This window comes from Doryrhamphus excisus, chromosome 1, assembly GCF_030265055.1.
Source record: "Doryrhamphus excisus isolate RoL2022-K1 chromosome 1, RoL_Dexc_1.0, whole genome shotgun sequence".
NCBI classification, from domain to species: Eukaryota; Metazoa; Chordata; class Actinopteri; order Syngnathiformes; family Syngnathidae; genus Doryrhamphus; species Doryrhamphus excisus.
Genome location: NC_080466.1, coordinates 38,806,076 through 38,824,479, shown reverse-complemented (window position 1 = coordinate 38,824,479; position 18,404 = coordinate 38,806,076). Strand labels below are relative to the sequence as shown.

Sequence of the window (18,404 nt, the reverse complement as noted above, 5' to 3'; positions counted from 1 at the left end):
ATATTCATCTCAGGACTAACTTTGCCTAAGAAATTAAATATTGCCCCCAAAACACAACGTTCTCACACTTCAGTCAGTTCCGTACACATGCATGATCCATCGGGTCCATAGATGTGTTCGTTCAGGGGTTGCCAGCTCTGGCAGAATGCTGTATTATTTTTGGTAAGGGCTGCTACCTTCTCCCCTCTGGAGGGCCTCATTGTAGAGCGCTGGCTCTCTCTTTCGCCCCTCTCCAGCTCCGGGAGTGAAGCCAAACCCAGCCGGCTCGCTGGCTGAAGCAGCACACCACCCGGTGGAGCGCTGCACCCCCCCTCCACCCCTAACGCTGTGCTCCACACAAGATGGCTAGCACACGTATTGGCTGTGGTCTTTTCCGGTTAGCGTTACGGGTTACGAAAATAACCCATATACCTCGAACCCCTCCTCCCCCCGTCACTTATTCAGCATAAATAAGCGTATTCCGATTGCTGTCTGTTGGAATACTGGTCGGAAGATGCAGCCTCATCAGGAATAGGAGCTAGCTCTTTAGGGGCTTCTTGGGTTGCAGCACCAACTTCCCAGTCCACCCACTGGTTTGGTTCCTCACCTTGGCGGCATGACTTAATACGAATAACGTGACGCTTCAATGGTGTGTGTGACATATCGCTGGTAGCTGACTACATCCGAGTGGCAATCGAAAGACTAGCAGCATTGGAAGTGCATTCATTCATTCATTCATTCATTTTCTGTCGCTTTTCCTCACGAGGGTCACGGGGGTGCTGGAGCCTATCCCAGCTGTCTTCGGGCGAGAGGCGGGGTACACCCTGGACTGGTGGCCAGCCAATCACAGGGCACATATAGACAAACAACCATTCACACTCACATTCATACCTATGGACAATTTGGAGTCGCTAATTAACCTAGCATGTTTTTGGAATGTGGGAGGAAACCGGAGTACCCGGAGAAAACCCACGCATGCACGGGGAGAACATGCAAACTCCACACAGAGATGGCTGAGGGTGGAATAATGAATAAATGAAATAATTAAAAAGTAAGATAAAGACGAACAAATAATAATAAAATGACAGGCCATGTAAGTTGCTGTGTGATGAATTAATAATCTATAGTGTGCTTTAAAAATGTATTTATTCCAAAACATGCTTGCGAGGCTTAAAGTTGTGTTCTAATGATGGTTTGATGTTGCACCAGAAGGACCGAGAGCCATAGCATTTCTGTTGGCATGTTGGAGCCTATCCCAGCTGTCTTCTGGTCGCCAGCCAATCACAGGGCACATATAGACAAACAACCATTCACACTCACATTCATACCTATGGACAATTTGGAGTGGCCAATTAACCGAGCATTCATTCATTCATTTCAAATATGTCGTTCAATATTTTTCTACTTTACGTACACCTTGAAGTTCTTACCATCAGCCAACCATTCTGGGTCCGAGTCCATGGCGGAAGTCGCACTCGCAACACTGTTCACTACAAGCTGATGTTTCAGCATCTGTGCTACCTGACTTTTACCCAGGTTGAGCATCACCTGCTTGGGGTATTCCAAGTCCAGGGACGTAAATCAGTCCAAAATTCACACAGAAGGCCAGAGGAACACTGGCAAGCTCATCCATCACCACGTTCCCTTCTAAGACGATAGCCACTCTGTAAAGGGTTCAGCTGGGGGGACTTCCTTTTAACAGACAGGATTCCCACTGGAATCTGACTTGGAGGAGTCCCTGTCAGTTGCATCCTGACAAAGAAAGAGATTTACAAGCGAGAACGCAGCCATTCCAGCTAGATAACACTGTTAACCGCTACAAATACCGTTGTTGGAATGAGGTTGGTAGAGTGAAAACCAACAGAAAATAAACTACTTTTTCAATACAGATGAAATACATACAAGGATCATCACTCTAGATCGGGGGGGGGACAAACTTTTTGACTTGCGGGCTGCATTGATTTAACATAATTGACGGGGGGGGCAGACTATATAGTATTTTACACGTAACGGTCAATTTTTACACGTAAAAGTGTCATGCAATCTGCTATATGTGCACTTTGAGATCATTTATTTGATGTAAAGTGTGTTATAAATTAAATGTATTATTATTGTTATTACTGTTGTTAATAATATATTATTATTATTAATATAATATTATTATTATAAATGATATCTTATTACTACTAATAATAATAATATATAAATAATATATAATAAATTATAATAATAAATAATATTTATATGGGCGGCACGGCGGTGTAGTGGTTAGCGCGCAGACTCACAGCTAGGAGACCCGAGTTCAATTCCACCCTCGGCCATCTCTGTGTGGAGTTTGCATGTTCTCCCCGTGCATGCGTGGGTTTTCTCCGGGTACTCCGGTTTCCTCCCACATTCCAAAAACATGCTAGGTTAATTGGCGACTCCAAATTGTCCATAGGTATGAATGTGAGTGTGAATGGTTGTTTGTCTATATGTGCCAAACAATATGATTGGCTGGCCACCAGTCCAGGGTGTACCCCGTCTCACGCCCGAAGACAGCTGGGATAGGCTCCAGCACCCCCCTGCGACCCTCGTGCGGAAAAAGCGGTCGAAAATGAATGAATGAAGTTAAAGTGTAATGCATGTGACACCTGCGTGCATTTAAAAAAAACGTAAACAAAAACAGCATCCTCCGTGTCCTCGCTCGCCATTATTCCAAATTGTTCCGTAGCGAGCCTGTGGGAAACCCCGGCATATCAACCTCTGCAGCAGATGTGAGCAGGGTGGAGAGTTCAAGGAGAGGTAATAGTCAACTTTTAGTTTGAACTCTTTAATCGGTTGCTTTGTCTCTTGGGTGCATGAGGGCACAGCGAACTCTGTGATGATGACCTCTAATTGGCCCTCATCGAGCAGCCTCATTAATCGTTGGTTCTGCTCAAAATCTCTCCAGCCCGTTATTTTACTGTAATCTTCCAAATGGGAGAAATGGGGGGAAAAAATAGAGAAAGAGTTGCCAATAAATAGTGCAAAACGAGAAGTGGGTTTAAAAACACGAACAAAACAAACAAAAATAAAGAAAAAAAAAGGGATGAGATGAGGGAGAAACGGTGGACGCCTGCTTCCTGGCGGGCCTCAGCTGCGTGCACATCTGTGTGTAAATGGTCGGAGCAGACCCCCACGTGTTTGCTCAGGTCGCCTGATTGCCTTTCCTTCCTCTTCTCTATCCCGCTAAAGACCCGCTGTCCTTCCTCTCACTCCAATCACCGCAGCCAAGAAACAGGGCGGCAGGCACAGGGACTCCGAGTGACTCCCGCTCAACTTTTCTCATGACTCAGTATTTGTTGCAGAAAATTTATATCGTTCTTTAAAAAAAAAAAAAAAGTTGGGGTGTGTGTTACCTGGTTAGATCATGGCTGAACTTGTGTTTGTCTATGTGAGAATGCATGTGTGTGTTTGTGTCTGGAGCCTGCTGTCTGGGTGCAGGGTACAATGGGCCAGCCTGGGGCTCAGCTCCACAAAGAGGCCTTCTCTTAACAACGTACCATCACAGTTTGAGGAGGAGCCTGACCAAACCATTTCCACGCTTTAGGGATCACTTTTGATTTTTAATAATCAAGCCCTTGTCATCGTTTGTATGGCTATATAAAGCCACTTTTACATCAAGCCACATTTTTTTCTGGTCCAGGGTTCAGAGGCGTGAAGAGACGACGCTACAAGGTGCTGTGAAGTTATGGAAACATCGTTGTTCAGACGCAAAGTTTAGATCAGGGGTGGGTGAACTTTTTGACTCGTGGGTCGCATTGATTTAACAAAATTGACAGGGAGTGGAGGGGGGGCAGACTATATAGTATTTTACACCTAACAATCCATTTTTACACGTATATTTTACACACATTTTACCATGTAATTTGCTATATGTGCACTTTGAAATCATTTATTTGATATAAAATTAAATGTATTATAATAATAATATTGCTATTATTGTTCATTCATTAGTTTATTTTTTACCGCTTATCCTCACAAGGGTCGTGTGGGGTGCTGGAGCCTATCCCAGCTGTCTTCGGGCGAGAGGCGGGGTACACCCTGGACTGGTTCGCCAGCCAATCACAGGGAACATATAGACAAACAACCATTCACACCTATGGACAATGTGGAGTCGCTAATTAACCTAGCATGTTTTTGGAATGTGGGAGGGTGAGATTGAACTCGGGTCTGCTAGCTGTGAGGTCTGCGTGCTAACCACTCGACCACCGTGCAGCCCTATTATTATTGTTATTCATTCATTCATTCATTTTCTACCGCTTTTTCCTCACGAGGGTCGCGGGGGTGCTGGAGCCTATCCCAGCTGTCTTTGGGCGAGAGGCGGGGTACACCCTGGACTGGTTCGCTAGCCAATCACAGGGCACATATAGACAAACAACCATTCACACTCACATTCATACCTATGGACAATTTGGAGTCGCTAATTAACCTAGCATGTTTTTTGGAATGTAGGAGGGTGGGATTGAACTTGGGTCTCTTAGCTGTGAGGTCTGCGCGCTAACCACTGGAACGCCGTGCAGCCCTATTATTATTGTTGTTATGATTATTAATAATAATAGTAATAGCTGAAGTAATAATAATAACACCAGACCACATCAAATAACCAAATTGATAAAACAGCTACTTCAACCATCAAATGGTTGGCTCAAGCCATGATGCCAGGTTGTATGTTGAGTTTAATTGAAATACTTATTTCAAATACTACAATACTTATTTTAAAAAGAACAGGCGGGCCGTGTTCAAACACTCGGTGGGCCGGATGTGGCCCCCGGACCGTAGTTTCCCCACCCTTTGTTTCGACCAATGAAAGAGAGCTTTATGAAGCGTTGACATTGCATTTATGTAATAAACTTTATTTTCTTCACTTTTGTGAGATGGAAAAATGATAAAAACGTACAGCTCAGGGACTTTTTTTTTTTTAATCTATAAGTCAGTGTTTTCCTTTGCGTCATAACCATAAAACCAAAATCAGAACAATTTCTGTATGTCTTTGACAAAAAAAGCTTGAAGAGTGAAAATAAATTATTGTAGCAATAATTATAACATCAAATATAACAACCATAATAGCAATTAAGTATTTATAAACACTCTATTTACTGTATTTTCTTTCACCATAAAAGGCCATTATTAAAAACAGGTGAACATTGTGATGGAACGTTGAGTCCAGCATGTGAAGAACCGAACCGGTTTTTGGGTTCTACTGTTCAGCCAGACTTTACATTTCCAGCACTGAAGCTTCTGTCCACAGTAGTTTTTTGTCTGGGAAAAGGTGGACAGGGTGCACATACCTCTGAATATACGCAGAACCGGTGACCTCTCGTGGATTTCCTGCTACGGGGTTGAGGTGAAGCGGGTACCGAAGTGACTTAGGAAGAACAAGCAAAAAAAAAAAGAACGACAGGCGTCAAAAATTCTCTTTCTTGCGCTTCAATCTCCTCACAGAGTCCGCTTGACGCTCCGTCCAATCAAGTCAACCCGAAGTTATTAAGTCCAACGGAGCGGCGCCGGGATCCGACCACTGTACATGACGCGGCAAGTCTGCTCAGCTTCCGTTTTATTATGAGTGACAGGTGGGGGGGGCTTTTAATGGTAATGGCAACACGGTGGCTCAAGACAGGAAGAGAAGTTCAGTGAGGCTCTGCCCAAACCGGAGAGCGGTTGGTGTGGTGGGGGTGGCCGAATGAAGGGTGAATGGGCGTGGGAGTCGGCAGCATGTGTCCCGAGTGGCTGAAGGGGGGTAAGTGACCCATGTGGGTCATGTGACTTGTGAGGCCGGGGGCAGCGCCAAAGGGAGAGGCCTTGTCCTGCATGCACTTGGATAGCTCTTCGAAGCCGTCCCCTGATCGCTTGTTCCTCTTGGACTTGCTGGACATTTTGCGGTTGCGTGTCTGGATGCCTTCTTTCTTCATGGTCAGCGGTCTGTTGACCTGTGGGTGGGGGGGTCGGGGGGGGGGGGGGGGGGGCATCGCATTAGCTGGACATATCCCACACAAAAGCTGCACTGACATCATGAATACTGCGTTTCAATTGCGCTTTTACTTCAACTGCACATACCCACAACAATAAATATATCTGGCATTACTTTAAACTCAAATGTCTAATTTAGATCACGGCGCTATAAATAACGAGCAGCTGTTTTGCATAAATTATGCTCGCATTATAAGGTGAGTCGTGGGGGGCGTGTTTGTCTTTTTGTCTAATTCAAACCCCAACAGTCGTCTTTGGTCAATTTGAATACATGAGGATGTGATCTGAAAGGACCAGCCTCAGACAAATCCTCATCAGTGTAACCGACGCCGTTACACTGAATGACGGTCCCACCCACTCCCCCCACCCCCGCAGCCTCTCAGGGGAGTAACGCCCCCCATTGAAACAACGATGGATTAATAATAATAATAAAAGGACGACCGGTGGGTTCTGCTCGACAGGGCGAGCTGGCTTTTGCTTGACACTCACAGCTTCTCCGCTCTTAAATCGATACAAGCTGTCCGCCCACTTGACCAGTTAACGACCAGCCTCCCGTCATCACCCCCCCCCCCACTCCTTTTACCTCCCCAAACCATGCACTGTGTGTGTGTTTACTGGGGCTACTTACATTGTGCAGTTTGAAGTAAAGGCCACAGGCGTTACACACTGGGTCTCCATTCCCATTGCGCCTCCACAGGGTGGTGGTGGTGGTCTGGCAGTTTGCACAGCAGGTGCCTGCACGGCGAGCGGCAGACTGCAGGAAGCAGACAGAATATGAATTTATTGTGGTTAAGAGGATGCGACACAAAGAATATCACAGTAACCGTTTCGTAAATACAAGTTTTAGAATGTTTTGCAACCATTAATTCATTCATTTTCTACCGCTTATCCTCGAGGGTCGCAAGGGTGCTGGAGCCTATCCCAGCTGTCTTCAGTGTACACCCTGGACTGGTCGCCAGCCAATCACAGGTGTTTTGCAACCATGATAAAACAAATATATCTCCTCCTGAGAGTATGTTTTTGCATTTAAAAATTCAGTATACTACTGTTAGCATTTTAGAAAATACGAAAAACCCGGTGCCTCGCTTGGCAGTAGGCTCCTGCGTCCATTGCAGATCAATTCTACACACATAATAAGAAACATTAACTTTACATGCAACCAACCCTCTGGGTCTGAGCGGCATCCATGTTTTTTTTTTCTTTAAATCAAATCCAGCTGCACGGTGTTGTTAGCCGACGAGCTACACCGGGATTTATTTTAAAGCAAAAAAATAATAGAATAAAGTTAGCATTTCAGAAAAAAAGCTTTGCATCCCAATTGTGCACACCGAGAATGATAAACAGGAGAGGAACATAAATCCATGTTTTTTTTTTTTCCAATCCCCACCCCTCTCTCGGTCCATCTCTTCACAGCGTATAAGCGGCTCTAGTGTTGTGATAATCTCTTTACAGTATATGTCAGTCTGGCCAGAGAGAATGCGGCGTGCTGGGTGAAGGCGGAAACAGCCGGGAGCCTGACTTCCTTATCTGGGCCGGGCAGATATCCGGATAGGAAACAACTGGATGCCCCTTTGAACACGGCTCTGACAAACACTTGAGTTGAAAATGCAAAAAGCTGCAGCCACATAGGCAGACCCCAGTGGAAAATGGAATCAACTTTTTTTTTTTTTTGTGCGTCTGTGGCTAGGGAACAACTCGGGAAAACATTTCCATTATAAACTGGTGAAGAGGTTAATACGTATATGTTACAGAGTAAATATATAGCTGGATTTCTAATCTTGGTAATTGGTAATGGTTTTATTTCATTTGAACATGCATCAGGTTACAATTGAATGCATCCCATAATCAGTTCCCAGTTCCACATGTCCAAAAGGAGTAGGAAGAAGCAAAGCTTATTAAATCCTACCCCTCCATCTGGTACTTTTACAATCAGTAACTGTTACATTTGTTCACTTCCTGCTTTCCATAATACAGTTTAAGGTTTTTTTTTGTTTTTATTTTAATAATGCAATTTTTTTTTTTAATAATGCACCTAAATCCTACCCCTCCATCTGGTACTTTTACAATCAGTAACTGTTACATTTGTTTACTTCCTGCTTTCCTAATATAATTAGGATAAAAATAATTATAATTATATATACAATTATATTATATATTCTATAATATATAATAATAATTTAATATAATATATAATTTAATATAATATATAATATAATATATATAGTATATAATTTATTTAACTTTATTTTATTTTTTTATTTTTTTTTGTCACATACCGAAGTACGAGGTGATATGACCATATAATGACATAATGGCTACCATAGTAACTGTCAATATAGTGACAGTTATAGTGACAATATAGTAATTAGCCCTGAAAATAAAAAAAAACATCTGATTTGTTAATTTTTAAAGTCATAATTATTATATTTAAGCACAAAAAACATGTATCCAACTGGTCTTTTATCTTTAAATGGACATACAATTTATTCTTCTAATTTTCCAGTAATATATAGTACTATACTTTCTATGATTTGTATTACAGTATCAAATCTATATTGATTTGTCAGCACCTTGTCCATTCAGCGTCTCATTTAGTCCACCGCGCTACTAACTGAAGCAACATGGGCATTGGTATCAGTAACAGTATCAGAAGTAGCAGCAATAATGATAGCAGGAACAATGGCAATAGTCGAAGTATTGTAGTAGGGCCATGAAGGTGGATCATCAGGGGGGGTGAGAGCAACAAACAATTCCCGGAAGATCATAGGGAAAATATAACTTTCCTGGCATTGTGCTGTTAGGCATCTGTTTTTTTTTTTTTTGCTCCTATTTGGATGCTTTTGGAGTTAGACTCACCAATCTGCGTTTAGGCTTGATGAGCGGTCGATTCTGGCCGTTCATCTTATGGTACAGTCCGCAGGCGTTGCACAGGTAGTGGCCAGTACCGTCCCGTCGCCACAGAGGAGTGGAAGTGGCACCGCAGTTTACACACTCACGACCCTCTGCATATAATTCAAGAGACAAGAAGAAATTTTATATAATTAAAAATGTCTGGCTTGGTTGCTAGCATCATTGCGGATATCTGCTGCTGGGCTGGATGTCCCGATCGGACCTGAATGACCCCTGAAGTCAGACTATGTCTTCTTATATATCAGAGTGAGCGTATGTAGATTGGGATATAAGAAATAGTAAATATGTCAATGCTTACATGACCCGTTCACAGTTATTGCAACTGCTTAGAATAAAAAAAAATGGCCTGTTGCTCAACTCAAGTATCCCATTCTCCCTGAAGTATCACCTCATTATTACTGATATAATACCAGCGACACCCAATGGTCCCACCCTCGCTCTAAATACAATGGAATCTGACCTGAGTATAAAGCTACGTTCCTTTTGAAATGCATCTTGGTCCTTTGTCTTCCCCCTTCAAGTGTTTCACAAGTCCAGCAGGGTCATTAGCGCTTTAAATATTCATCAGCGAGCACACAAGTCTTATGCAACGTTTAGTGTTGAAATTAAAAAAAATGATAAGATGAAAGCTTTGCTGTGAAAAAGGCAGGGAAAAAAGGAGGGGTTGTGTTTTGCGGCTAATTGAACAGGAAGCCACTGTAAGGTGTATATATATATATATATATTTTTTTTTATACGTGTCCACACAGCTGAAATGTCAGTGTGGCATTTTGTACACCAATCAATCAAACTTTTACTGACGCTGGACATCCACTTTAGGAGATAAGAGTCTTTTTTTAATGTCACAGCCGATGTGTTCCTGATTCAGACACATTCATTCTATTAAAATGTCACCTGGCAACATTTTTGGCCTACAAAAGCTCACATCAGTCAGACCGTTCTTACTGGTATAGTACCGCAGAAACAAAAAATGGTGACAGGTTGTGTGATTAGATAACTATTATTATTGATTTACTGATACTAATAATGTTAGACTGTTTGTTAATCTGTGTTTTCTTTTTAATAATGATAATAATATAATAGTAAATACACACATATGCAAACAATGGCATCTAAATGAGAGAAGGTCTGGTTCACTTTTCTGCTTAAGAACACAAACAGCAGGACTCTGTCGCCTGTTCTTTGTTAGTGCGTGGAGGCTGCAGGGAGGGGTGGAGGTCGTGATTTGTTCACTTGGAGGTATACAGGATATGGTAGGAGCCAGGGCGTCGTGACTCCCTCTTTTTTTTTTTTTTTTTTTTTGGAGAACACGATTTTTAAAAAAACACGACTACATTATTTGTGTCACAATAAAACAACACATATATTGATATTTTACCTCCATTCAGTACAGAATTATGATATATTTAAATAGTTATGTAAGATTGAATTGCATCTATTACATAAATTACACACTGTGGAAAATATATTTTTTTCCACTTTGAGTTTAGATAGAAAATATATTTCTGAATACATCAAATGAGTATACAGTAATGCCAATTATGATTTTTTCCAAGCTATGGAATGTTTTTCTATGTTTTGTATTTGACAGTGTGCGTGTTTTTTATATTCCACGTACGTGATGTGAAGAAAGCAGTGAGACTCACCTGAGCTCGACCGGGCTTTGCTTTTGCATTTGGGCGTGAAGCTGGACGAGGATCCGAGGAGGCTCCCTGGGTGGAACAGACTCCCGCTGTACTCGTGTGGGGTATGCAGAGGGTAGCCCGGGTACGTGGGGATCGGATGGTGCGTGGCCGGGGCCTGGCCGTTCATGGAGGCCAGGCCACTGCGGAGCGGACTGCAGCTCTCCATCTTCATACTGTCCGCCAACGGCACTTGATACTTGATCGAATCCTTCTCGTCCATTCTGGTCGACGTGGGAGTGGGAGATGTGGGTCCCGGGTCCGGAGACACGTCTTTGGGCGGAGTGGGTGGGAAGCTGTAGAGATGCGGGCTTGAGTGGCTCGCAGGAGTGAGCGAGGACACCGGAGCCGTGCCCGTGTTGCTGCTACACGGGTAGCCGGAGCTGGTGGGGTGCAGGCCGGGTTTGCTGAAGTGACTCACCGCCCATGCGTTATGGTGGTGGGCGGCGGAGAGAGCTGCTTTCCCCGGGTCCAGCCAGGGAATACCGGGGCTGTGGATGAGGTGTGGTCGGCAGACCTGGTTCCCAGCGAGGCGAGCTGAAATTGCAAATATCTTACTCATATTTCTTTTGAACTAATGCATTATATATTATATTACAAGTACCTGCCAAATTATCACATTTACTCAAAGTTTACATGTAAAAAAATACTACATTAGCAGTGACATCACTTGTAGAATATTCTATGAAATAACAAATTCCTTCCAAAGCAAAAAAAAGTCTCTTCTTCTGAGCTGCAGCCCACGGAGTAAGGATTGTTATTAGTAAATTTGCGGTTTTTATTTTATATCCGGGAAGTGCCTCTCTCTCTCTCCCTGCCCCAGTAGAGAGGGGTTAAATGACACACTTCCCTTTCCTTTTGCTGTCATAGAAATTCCTTTTATCTTGCAGAATATGAGGAGAAATGTCACCCAGAATGTTTGTGCCAATTGCATGAAATATTTATTCTATTCTAGTGAATACACATCAGTTGAATTAAATAATAATAATAATTTAATTTCCCTCAGTTGTGAATGTAAAATAATAATAAAAAAATAATAATCAGCATCTTACCGTGAGCTTGGCTGTAGGTGACCCTTGCTCGGGAGTTGGTGTAGTACGGGTTCCCTTGAGAGTCCAAGTGGTTCAGAAACATGTCTACTTCATCTTGGGGCAGTAAAGGCGCCATGGGCTCCATGTAGTTGTGGCTCAAGCTGTGGTGATGCGAGTCCGGGTGCTGGCCGTTGAGCACGGCGTGATGGTGCGCCATCCACCGAGACTGATCTGCCGCTGCCACCTCCATAGCGGAGCCGCTGTGGGTTTTTTTTTTGAGGGGAGTCTTTATATGCGCTGCGTTTGCTCCTCCAGTGGAAGTTTAATCCTCTTGATAATATATGGTCCCCGTGTTGTGTTTATGAAATTCAGAAATTAGAATCCTCAGACAACACGGTCTTCGTTTTTTTTTCCCTCGGGGTTATCTACAAAGGAGAAATCGGGTTATTTAAATGTCATTTTATACAGATTAAATAGTACTTCACGCTCTGTAAAAAAAAAATATGCAGTTTTCTCTCCGTAAGAAAAGACAAAGGTGTCTTGTTGGCTACCTGTTGCGGGATTCGATCAGCTGACTGCAGCTTGAACGCGTCAGCCTCCTGATCCTTGCACTGCTGGGGATCATTAATGAGATGTGGCGCGGACTGATGCGGCTGGCGCCAGTAAATTCCCATATCAAGCCACAGGAGGCGGGGCTCTCGCTCTCAGCCAATCAGAAGCCGCGCCGCCGCAATTGGCTCCCTGAGTCTTCGCTCTTTTTTTTTTTTTTTTTCTATGCCAATTGAAGTGAAAGACTTCTCAATCAGCGGTGTAATATCTCCTGTCTCTCTGCAAGCTTTCACAATGACGACGCCGATAATCGTTTTAGCGCTTTTAAGACAGACATTTAACATGGCTTGCGAGCTCATTGCTCATCCTAACTAATATGATTATTTAGAAAATGTAATTCCGCACAAAGTCGCTGCTGTACCTTTTGTGAACCAATCAGCGAAAAGCACTTAGAGACTTTAACATCTCTTTCCAAACAGCTTGCAGAACATTTTTTTAATCATTGAAATGACCGAATTAACCAAACAAAGCATTATACGTGTTGTTGTTTTTTTTTTTTAAAGCACCTCTAAAACCAACAGAGGAGGAGTCGATTTATGACCTCTCATTCGGTCCCATTGTTAAGGGCGGCTAATTGTCTATAATAGTAGCAGAGCATTCCACTTGTGAAAACAGGGGTTTTTGTCTCCGGGACAGGGCTATCAAAGACACTTTGCATACTAATGGCGTCCTTTTCTTTCTGCTGTTGGCACCAGGGATGGGTGCAAGGCATCACCTATGTGCTGTCCATCAAAACCCTGTCTCTCTAAAAGACCTTCACAGGCAAATCAAAGGTCCCAATAAAGCTAAAGTCAAATCATTTGTGTTATTCACAGCCTGTTAAATATTAACACTTTGATTTTATAGTGGAGTGTCATGTTCGATAAACATTTTTAACATGTACTTTGTTTAAATTACTAATATTTTTCACATTTTACATTAAAAAAATGCACAGACCGTCACTTGAAACTTCTTAAAAGAGCCTTCTGGAACAAAAAACCCAGGATCCAATTGGCGACGATCTTTGACCCAAATTAAGCTAGTTATTTATTGTTGCCGAGTCAAATGGCATTGGCGAAAAAAGGGTTTTAAAACAAAAAAAAAACGTCATTAAAAGTCCCATCGCCTTCACAAAATTGCCTGTTTGGAATTTGCACAAGAGCACCAAACACGGGACATTGAAAGGTGGAGGAAAGTTCTCGGAGAAAAAGATGGCTTTCATGATCTGCTTTTTCTTTCAATGGAACAATAGAGGTTAAGGTTGTGCAGGGGTGTCTAACGGCTGATGGCTATGTGGAGATGTTGCAGGGGGAAACCTCCCATGACTGAAGGCCCCTCGTCTGTGTGGTAATGACTGGCTTTAACGGGACAACTTTAGTTCAGAACTTTAGTTCAGTTCTTCCAGAGGAACGATGTCACTCTTTTGGACAATCCTGCATGTTCCACGGATCTAAAGCCAACTCTGAACATTTGGGGTTGGATAACAAGGGAAATCATTTCCAGACAGTGAATGCCTTCTGTGAAGCCATCTTCCCACTATAGCCTATCAAACATGCCTAAACCAGTATTTTTTTAAACATTTTATTTCTATTTTAGTGGGATTCAAGGATTTTCAAACCTTTAGTCAGGTGATGAACAGCTTATTTCAGTTTCTGCCGTTTCTTCTTTCTGCATTTTGAAGTTCTACTAACAACCCCCAATTAAGATCCAACAGTGTAACTTTCATTCATTCATTCATGCTCTGGTGGCCAGCCAATCACATGGCACATATAGACAAACAACCATTCACACTCACATTCATACCTATATGGACAATTTGGAGTCGCCAATTAACCTAGCATGTTTTTGGAATGTGGGAAGAAACCGGAGTCCAACAGTGCAACATTTTTGCTGTTTTTCAACTGGTCTTAAAGGTTTTGCTAGGATTGGGGTTAGATGCTGTGTATACTCAGAAGTTAGAGCCGCTTTTTAGCCTTTTGTAAAAACATAACAAAACACATACATTGTTGTGGTGCATTGCATGCAGCAATAGCTCCTTAACATAATTATTAGATTTTGAAACACATCAGGGAAATACAGGACTGTACCATTTGTTGGTCCCTGGTTGTCTCTTCTTGGAAGAACATAAAGACAAACCACTTTTGCATGTCAGTGTAAATGTGTTTTCATGTTGGTTGTTTCCATTTGTTAACTTTTGTCTATGACGCACTTCCATCAGGGTTATACTTATAATATGAAAGCCAAAGTCGTACCAAACACCAGATCTGAAGGACATTGGTTGATCTTCGATTTCAGGTCTATTTAAAGCTCTAACTTTTGCATGTAGCATGCAGCTTCTTTCTCAGCAGCTTTCTGTTGCCATCAGCTTGCACTTTAGAGTCACACTTCATCAAAAAAAACAAAAACAAATGCAAGCTCGAAAGAATAGCGTAGGATCTTTGATTTCAGGTCTATTTAAGGCATTAGCCATGTTGCAACGATCTGGCTTCATTTGTAGCTTCTGTCTCAACAGCTTGGTCTGAATCAATGTGATCTGCGGTTGACGATGCAGCCAGTGGAGAGGTTGAGCGTCGATCCTCATTATCAGAACTTGATCAAATGAATTGGAAAATTGTGTATTGTTTACCACCCTCTGCCATCTCTGTGTGGAGTTTGCATGTTCTCGTCATGCATGTTTTCTCCGGGTATTCCGGTTTCCTCCCACATTCCAAAAACATGCTAGGTTAATTGGCAACTCCAAATTGTCCATAGGTATGAATGTGAGTGTGAATGGTTATTTGTCTATATGTGCCCTGTGATTTTCTGGCTCGACCGAACACAACTGGGATAGGCTCCAGCACCCTTGTGAGGATAAGCGGTAGAAAATGAATGAATGAATGTATTGTTGAATTTATAGTATGTGCAGAACTGACACCACTGCAAGGTATACCTTGACAAACTCTCCAGGTAAAACATTCCGTATAGCTCTAACGATCAACAATTCTGTGTGTGTGTGTGTGTGTGTGTGTGTGTGTGTCAGTCAGCAAGCAGTCCTTAAATCACTGGCATGTTGCCAAAGGCAGTGAGTTGATGAGCTCAGTCCAAAGAGCTTGTCAACCCCTAAAACCAACAAATTAGTGCCGTAGTGACCACCTGAATAACTGACATTCCAGCGGACCACTCCACAGACTGACTGACAGGTGGACTGGGACCACAGCAGCTTTGCTCACGCGCGCGTGTGTGTGTATGTGTGTGTGTGTGTTATAAATGACGGGATTGTGATGCATGGCAGGAAAAAAAAAGGCTGCACCGCATTGTAGAACGGTTGTCCTCTCCAGCCTTTGCAATTGCGTCCTATGCAGACCCTTGGAGGGAGTTTGAAGCTGCCTGCACTATTGCTGCTGCCATTGTTGTTTGCATGTTTGCCAAATGGATTACTCAACAGGATTTAGCTCTCTTGTCATTTCTACCTTCATTAATCCCATTTGTATCTGCAGTGGAACAAAAGACAAGTGAGGGTGAAGTGATTGTGTGTGTGTGTTGGTGAGGATAGGGGGTGGGGGGGGGGTCTTTGTCAAGGACACTGCACCATTGTTTCACATATAGGGGTTGCTATCCCGGGCGAGACATGCATGCACCGTCCCCTATTGCAATGGCTCGGAATGGAAGTGTGGGTAACAACTGTATCACTGCAGCACCACTAATGAACAACAAGATTATCATTCCGATCCATGCTGTTATTATTATTATTAAACGGGATTGCCTTTATCTACCTGTTTGCTCCCATTGGGCACGGTCATCCATCATTATCCAGAGTGGAGGTGTGTGACTGTTCAAAAGTGTGCACTCTTTGTGTGTGTTTAGCTGAAGGGGGTGTGTGAAGAGCCATGTGGGGCTTGTGAAGATAAGCAGAGACACAGAGAGAGAGAGAAAAAGAGAGAGAGAGAGGGGAGAATGACACAGACCAGCCAAAGCATTATTGTCCCCTTTACTCACGGCTAATTAGATGGAGCCAGGGCACCCAGGGGGCTTTTTGGAACCACCAGCACCCAAGTCACAAGAGCATATATCTGCACAGAATGAGACCTGGGTGGTGCTATGAGAGCCGCCTGGCCCAGTTTAAGCACTCTCTCAAGCTCGCAATAATAATTATGTTTCAGAATGAGACAGCTTGCATGCATTGAGATGGAAAATATTCCCCTTTTGGCAAACTTGACCTTTTCTTTTCTTCTCTTGCACAGTTGGCATTCCACAAGCAAACAGAACAGACAGGAGGAGGAGAAGAAGATGGCAACCAGGTATGGTCTCCATGCAGGCCCCTGTGATGTATGTTCTACTCATGCATGAAAGATGGCTATAGTCATTATATGCACTTATGCAGCGTGACAATTGGACACTTTGTCATTACTAATATCTGTATGATGGTATAATAATCACTTTTATGATCTCTGATTTTTTTTAATGAACAGCCCAAGGCAGCTCATGGTTATTTTTTTTTAAATATACATTTTGAATAAATGTTATAATAGAATTATTACCATAAAGCAGCAACAAAATTATTCTTGAACCAGTCATGATGTGCTATATATATCACTATATTGACAGTTACTATGGTAACCATTATATCATTGTATGGTCATATCACCTCATACTTTGGTACAAGTTGCGTTATTAAAAAAACAAAACCTTAAACTGTATTATAGAAAGCAGGAAGTGAACAAATGTAACAGTTACTGATTGTAAAAGCACCAAATGCAGGGGTAGGATTTAATAAGCTTTGCTTCTTCCTACTCCTTTTGGACATGTGGAACTGGGAACTGATTATGGGATGCATTCAATTGTAATCTGATGCATGTTCAAATGAAATAAAAGCATTACCATAAGTTATATATACTTAAAACCAGTGTGCCACAATACATTTGTTTTATGGACCACCTTAGATTTCAATATTTTTGTTAGCATTAATATATAATATACATAATATTACCATTATTAGCAGCTATACAGTCAAAAACAATGATACCCATACTATTATTTTAGCCTTCTAACCCCATTAATTAATTATAGTACATACAATGAAATATGAGGGAGACACTCACCTGCAAGACAGTCACTCCATCCGCAGCTTCGTCTTTTCAATCCATAAATATTGTGCAAAAAAATATTATCGAGGTTAAAAAAAAAGATGCAGTGCAAAAGAAAAGAGTGCAATTGCAGCGTTTGTGGTAAAAAGCTGTGTTAAAATGCACTCTCCGTCTGCCCCTTCCCTCTGTGAAGGCTGTCTCCAAGGCTGAGTGGAAATGAGCAGAAACTTGTGCGGCGGTATAAGGAGGAGAGAGCTGCAAGCCACCAAGCCACGTACGTATGGAAGGCGCGGCAGAAAGGCAGCAGGACTCGGGCTTCCGGCTGCCTCTTCAAGCAGGCGACTATAACGGATGACATTTAAGGTAATAATCACCTGACACCTTTTACATCTTTCAGACACAATAGCGGCACGTGCAACACAGCCAGCAGTGCCACTTAAAGGTATATACACAACATCTTTACCGCCCATTATAATTAAATACTGTATAATTATGGTTGTAGTTATAGACGTCTTGTAGCTACAAAATACCGTTAAATTAATACTTACTATAATTATTACACGTGTGTTATTTTGTTCAGGCGTGTTAATTATATTCCTAAACTCAAGCCCAAGTGGTGTATCTTTGTATGATACACTTTTCTTCATGTAAAACTTTTAATCAGGACTCCATTGGGTGATTTTATTTTTATAATTTACTTTAAGATACTGCATTTTCGTTACTGACATTTTTTTTCCACGCAAAAGTATCCCCCCAGCCGTGTTAAACAAGAACACAGTTGTGTCTCCCTCTTTGTGTGTGTGTGTGTGTTCGATCCCAGAGCATCACCAACTTTATAAAACATGCAAAGCCCCTCAAATCTCCTGCACGCGACCTGCATGGTGCAGGGCAGGTGCAAGTGGAGCTTGCACCACCACCACCGCCAGTACAACCACCACCACCAGTAGCAGCACCAGCAGCCTTGCAGCCCTGCAGCCTTGCAGACCCGGCTTGTGTTCCCCAGAGTGCACACGCTCACAAAAAGAGCAGAAAAGAATTGCTTAAAAGGCTCAGACAACAAAAAAAAGGAGGGGGGTGTGGTGTGTGTGTGTGTGTGGGGGGGGGGGGGGGGGATAGAAAAGAAATGCGAGTTTCGATTGAATTAAATACCTTTTTGTTTC

General features: G+C 42.6%; 1 protein-coding gene and 1 long non-coding RNA gene across 3 annotated transcripts in view; one reads left to right on the top strand and one right to left on the bottom strand.

Moving 5' to 3' along the window:
* The window catches only part of LOC131143104 (uncharacterized), a 111,479-nt gene that overhangs the window by 81,044 nt on the left and 12,031 nt on the right, over positions 1-18,404 (top strand). The window contains exons 4-5 of the long non-coding RNA XR_009133164.1: positions 16,402-16,458; positions 17,438-17,607. This is a non-coding gene — a long non-coding RNA (uncharacterized LOC131143104). The remainder of the gene's footprint in view (positions 1-16,401; positions 16,459-17,437; positions 17,608-18,404) is intronic.
* Positions 4,830-12,261, bottom strand: gata2a (GATA binding protein 2a). 2 transcript variants are annotated; one of them, XM_058091722.1, is made up of 6 exons: positions 12,145-12,261; positions 11,615-12,018; positions 10,527-11,099; positions 8,827-8,972; positions 6,599-6,724; positions 4,830-5,930 (listed from the first exon to the last, which is right to left on the bottom strand). In XM_058091722.1, exons 2-6 carry the CDS (start codon positions 11,841-11,843, stop codon positions 5,631-5,633), a joined length of 1,374 nt encoding a protein of 457 aa, XP_057947705.1. In that variant the 5' UTR covers positions 11,844-12,018; positions 12,145-12,261; the 3' UTR covers positions 4,830-5,630. The 2 variants fall into 2 exon arrangements, with proteins under 2 accessions (XP_057947705.1, XP_057947704.1); XM_058091721.1 differs by having other exon boundaries at positions 8,827-8,985; positions 10,528-11,099.

What these genes read in the sequence shown, in the direction of transcription:
- gata2a (XM_058091721.1), bottom strand. Translation starts at nt 11,843, where the DNA reads ATGGAGGTGGCAGCGGCAGATCAGTCTCGGTGGATGGCGCACCATCAC. An exon ending in GCAAAGCCCGGTCGAGCTCA is followed by an intron (nt 8,986 to 10,527) that starts GGTGAGTCTCAC and finishes TTCTTGTCTCTT; the next exon opens with GAATTATATGCAGAGGGTCG. An exon ending in TTTACTTCAAACTGCACAAT is followed by an intron (nt 5,931 to 6,598) that starts GTAAGTAGCCCC and finishes CCCCACCCACAG; the next exon opens with GTCAACAGACCGCTGACCAT.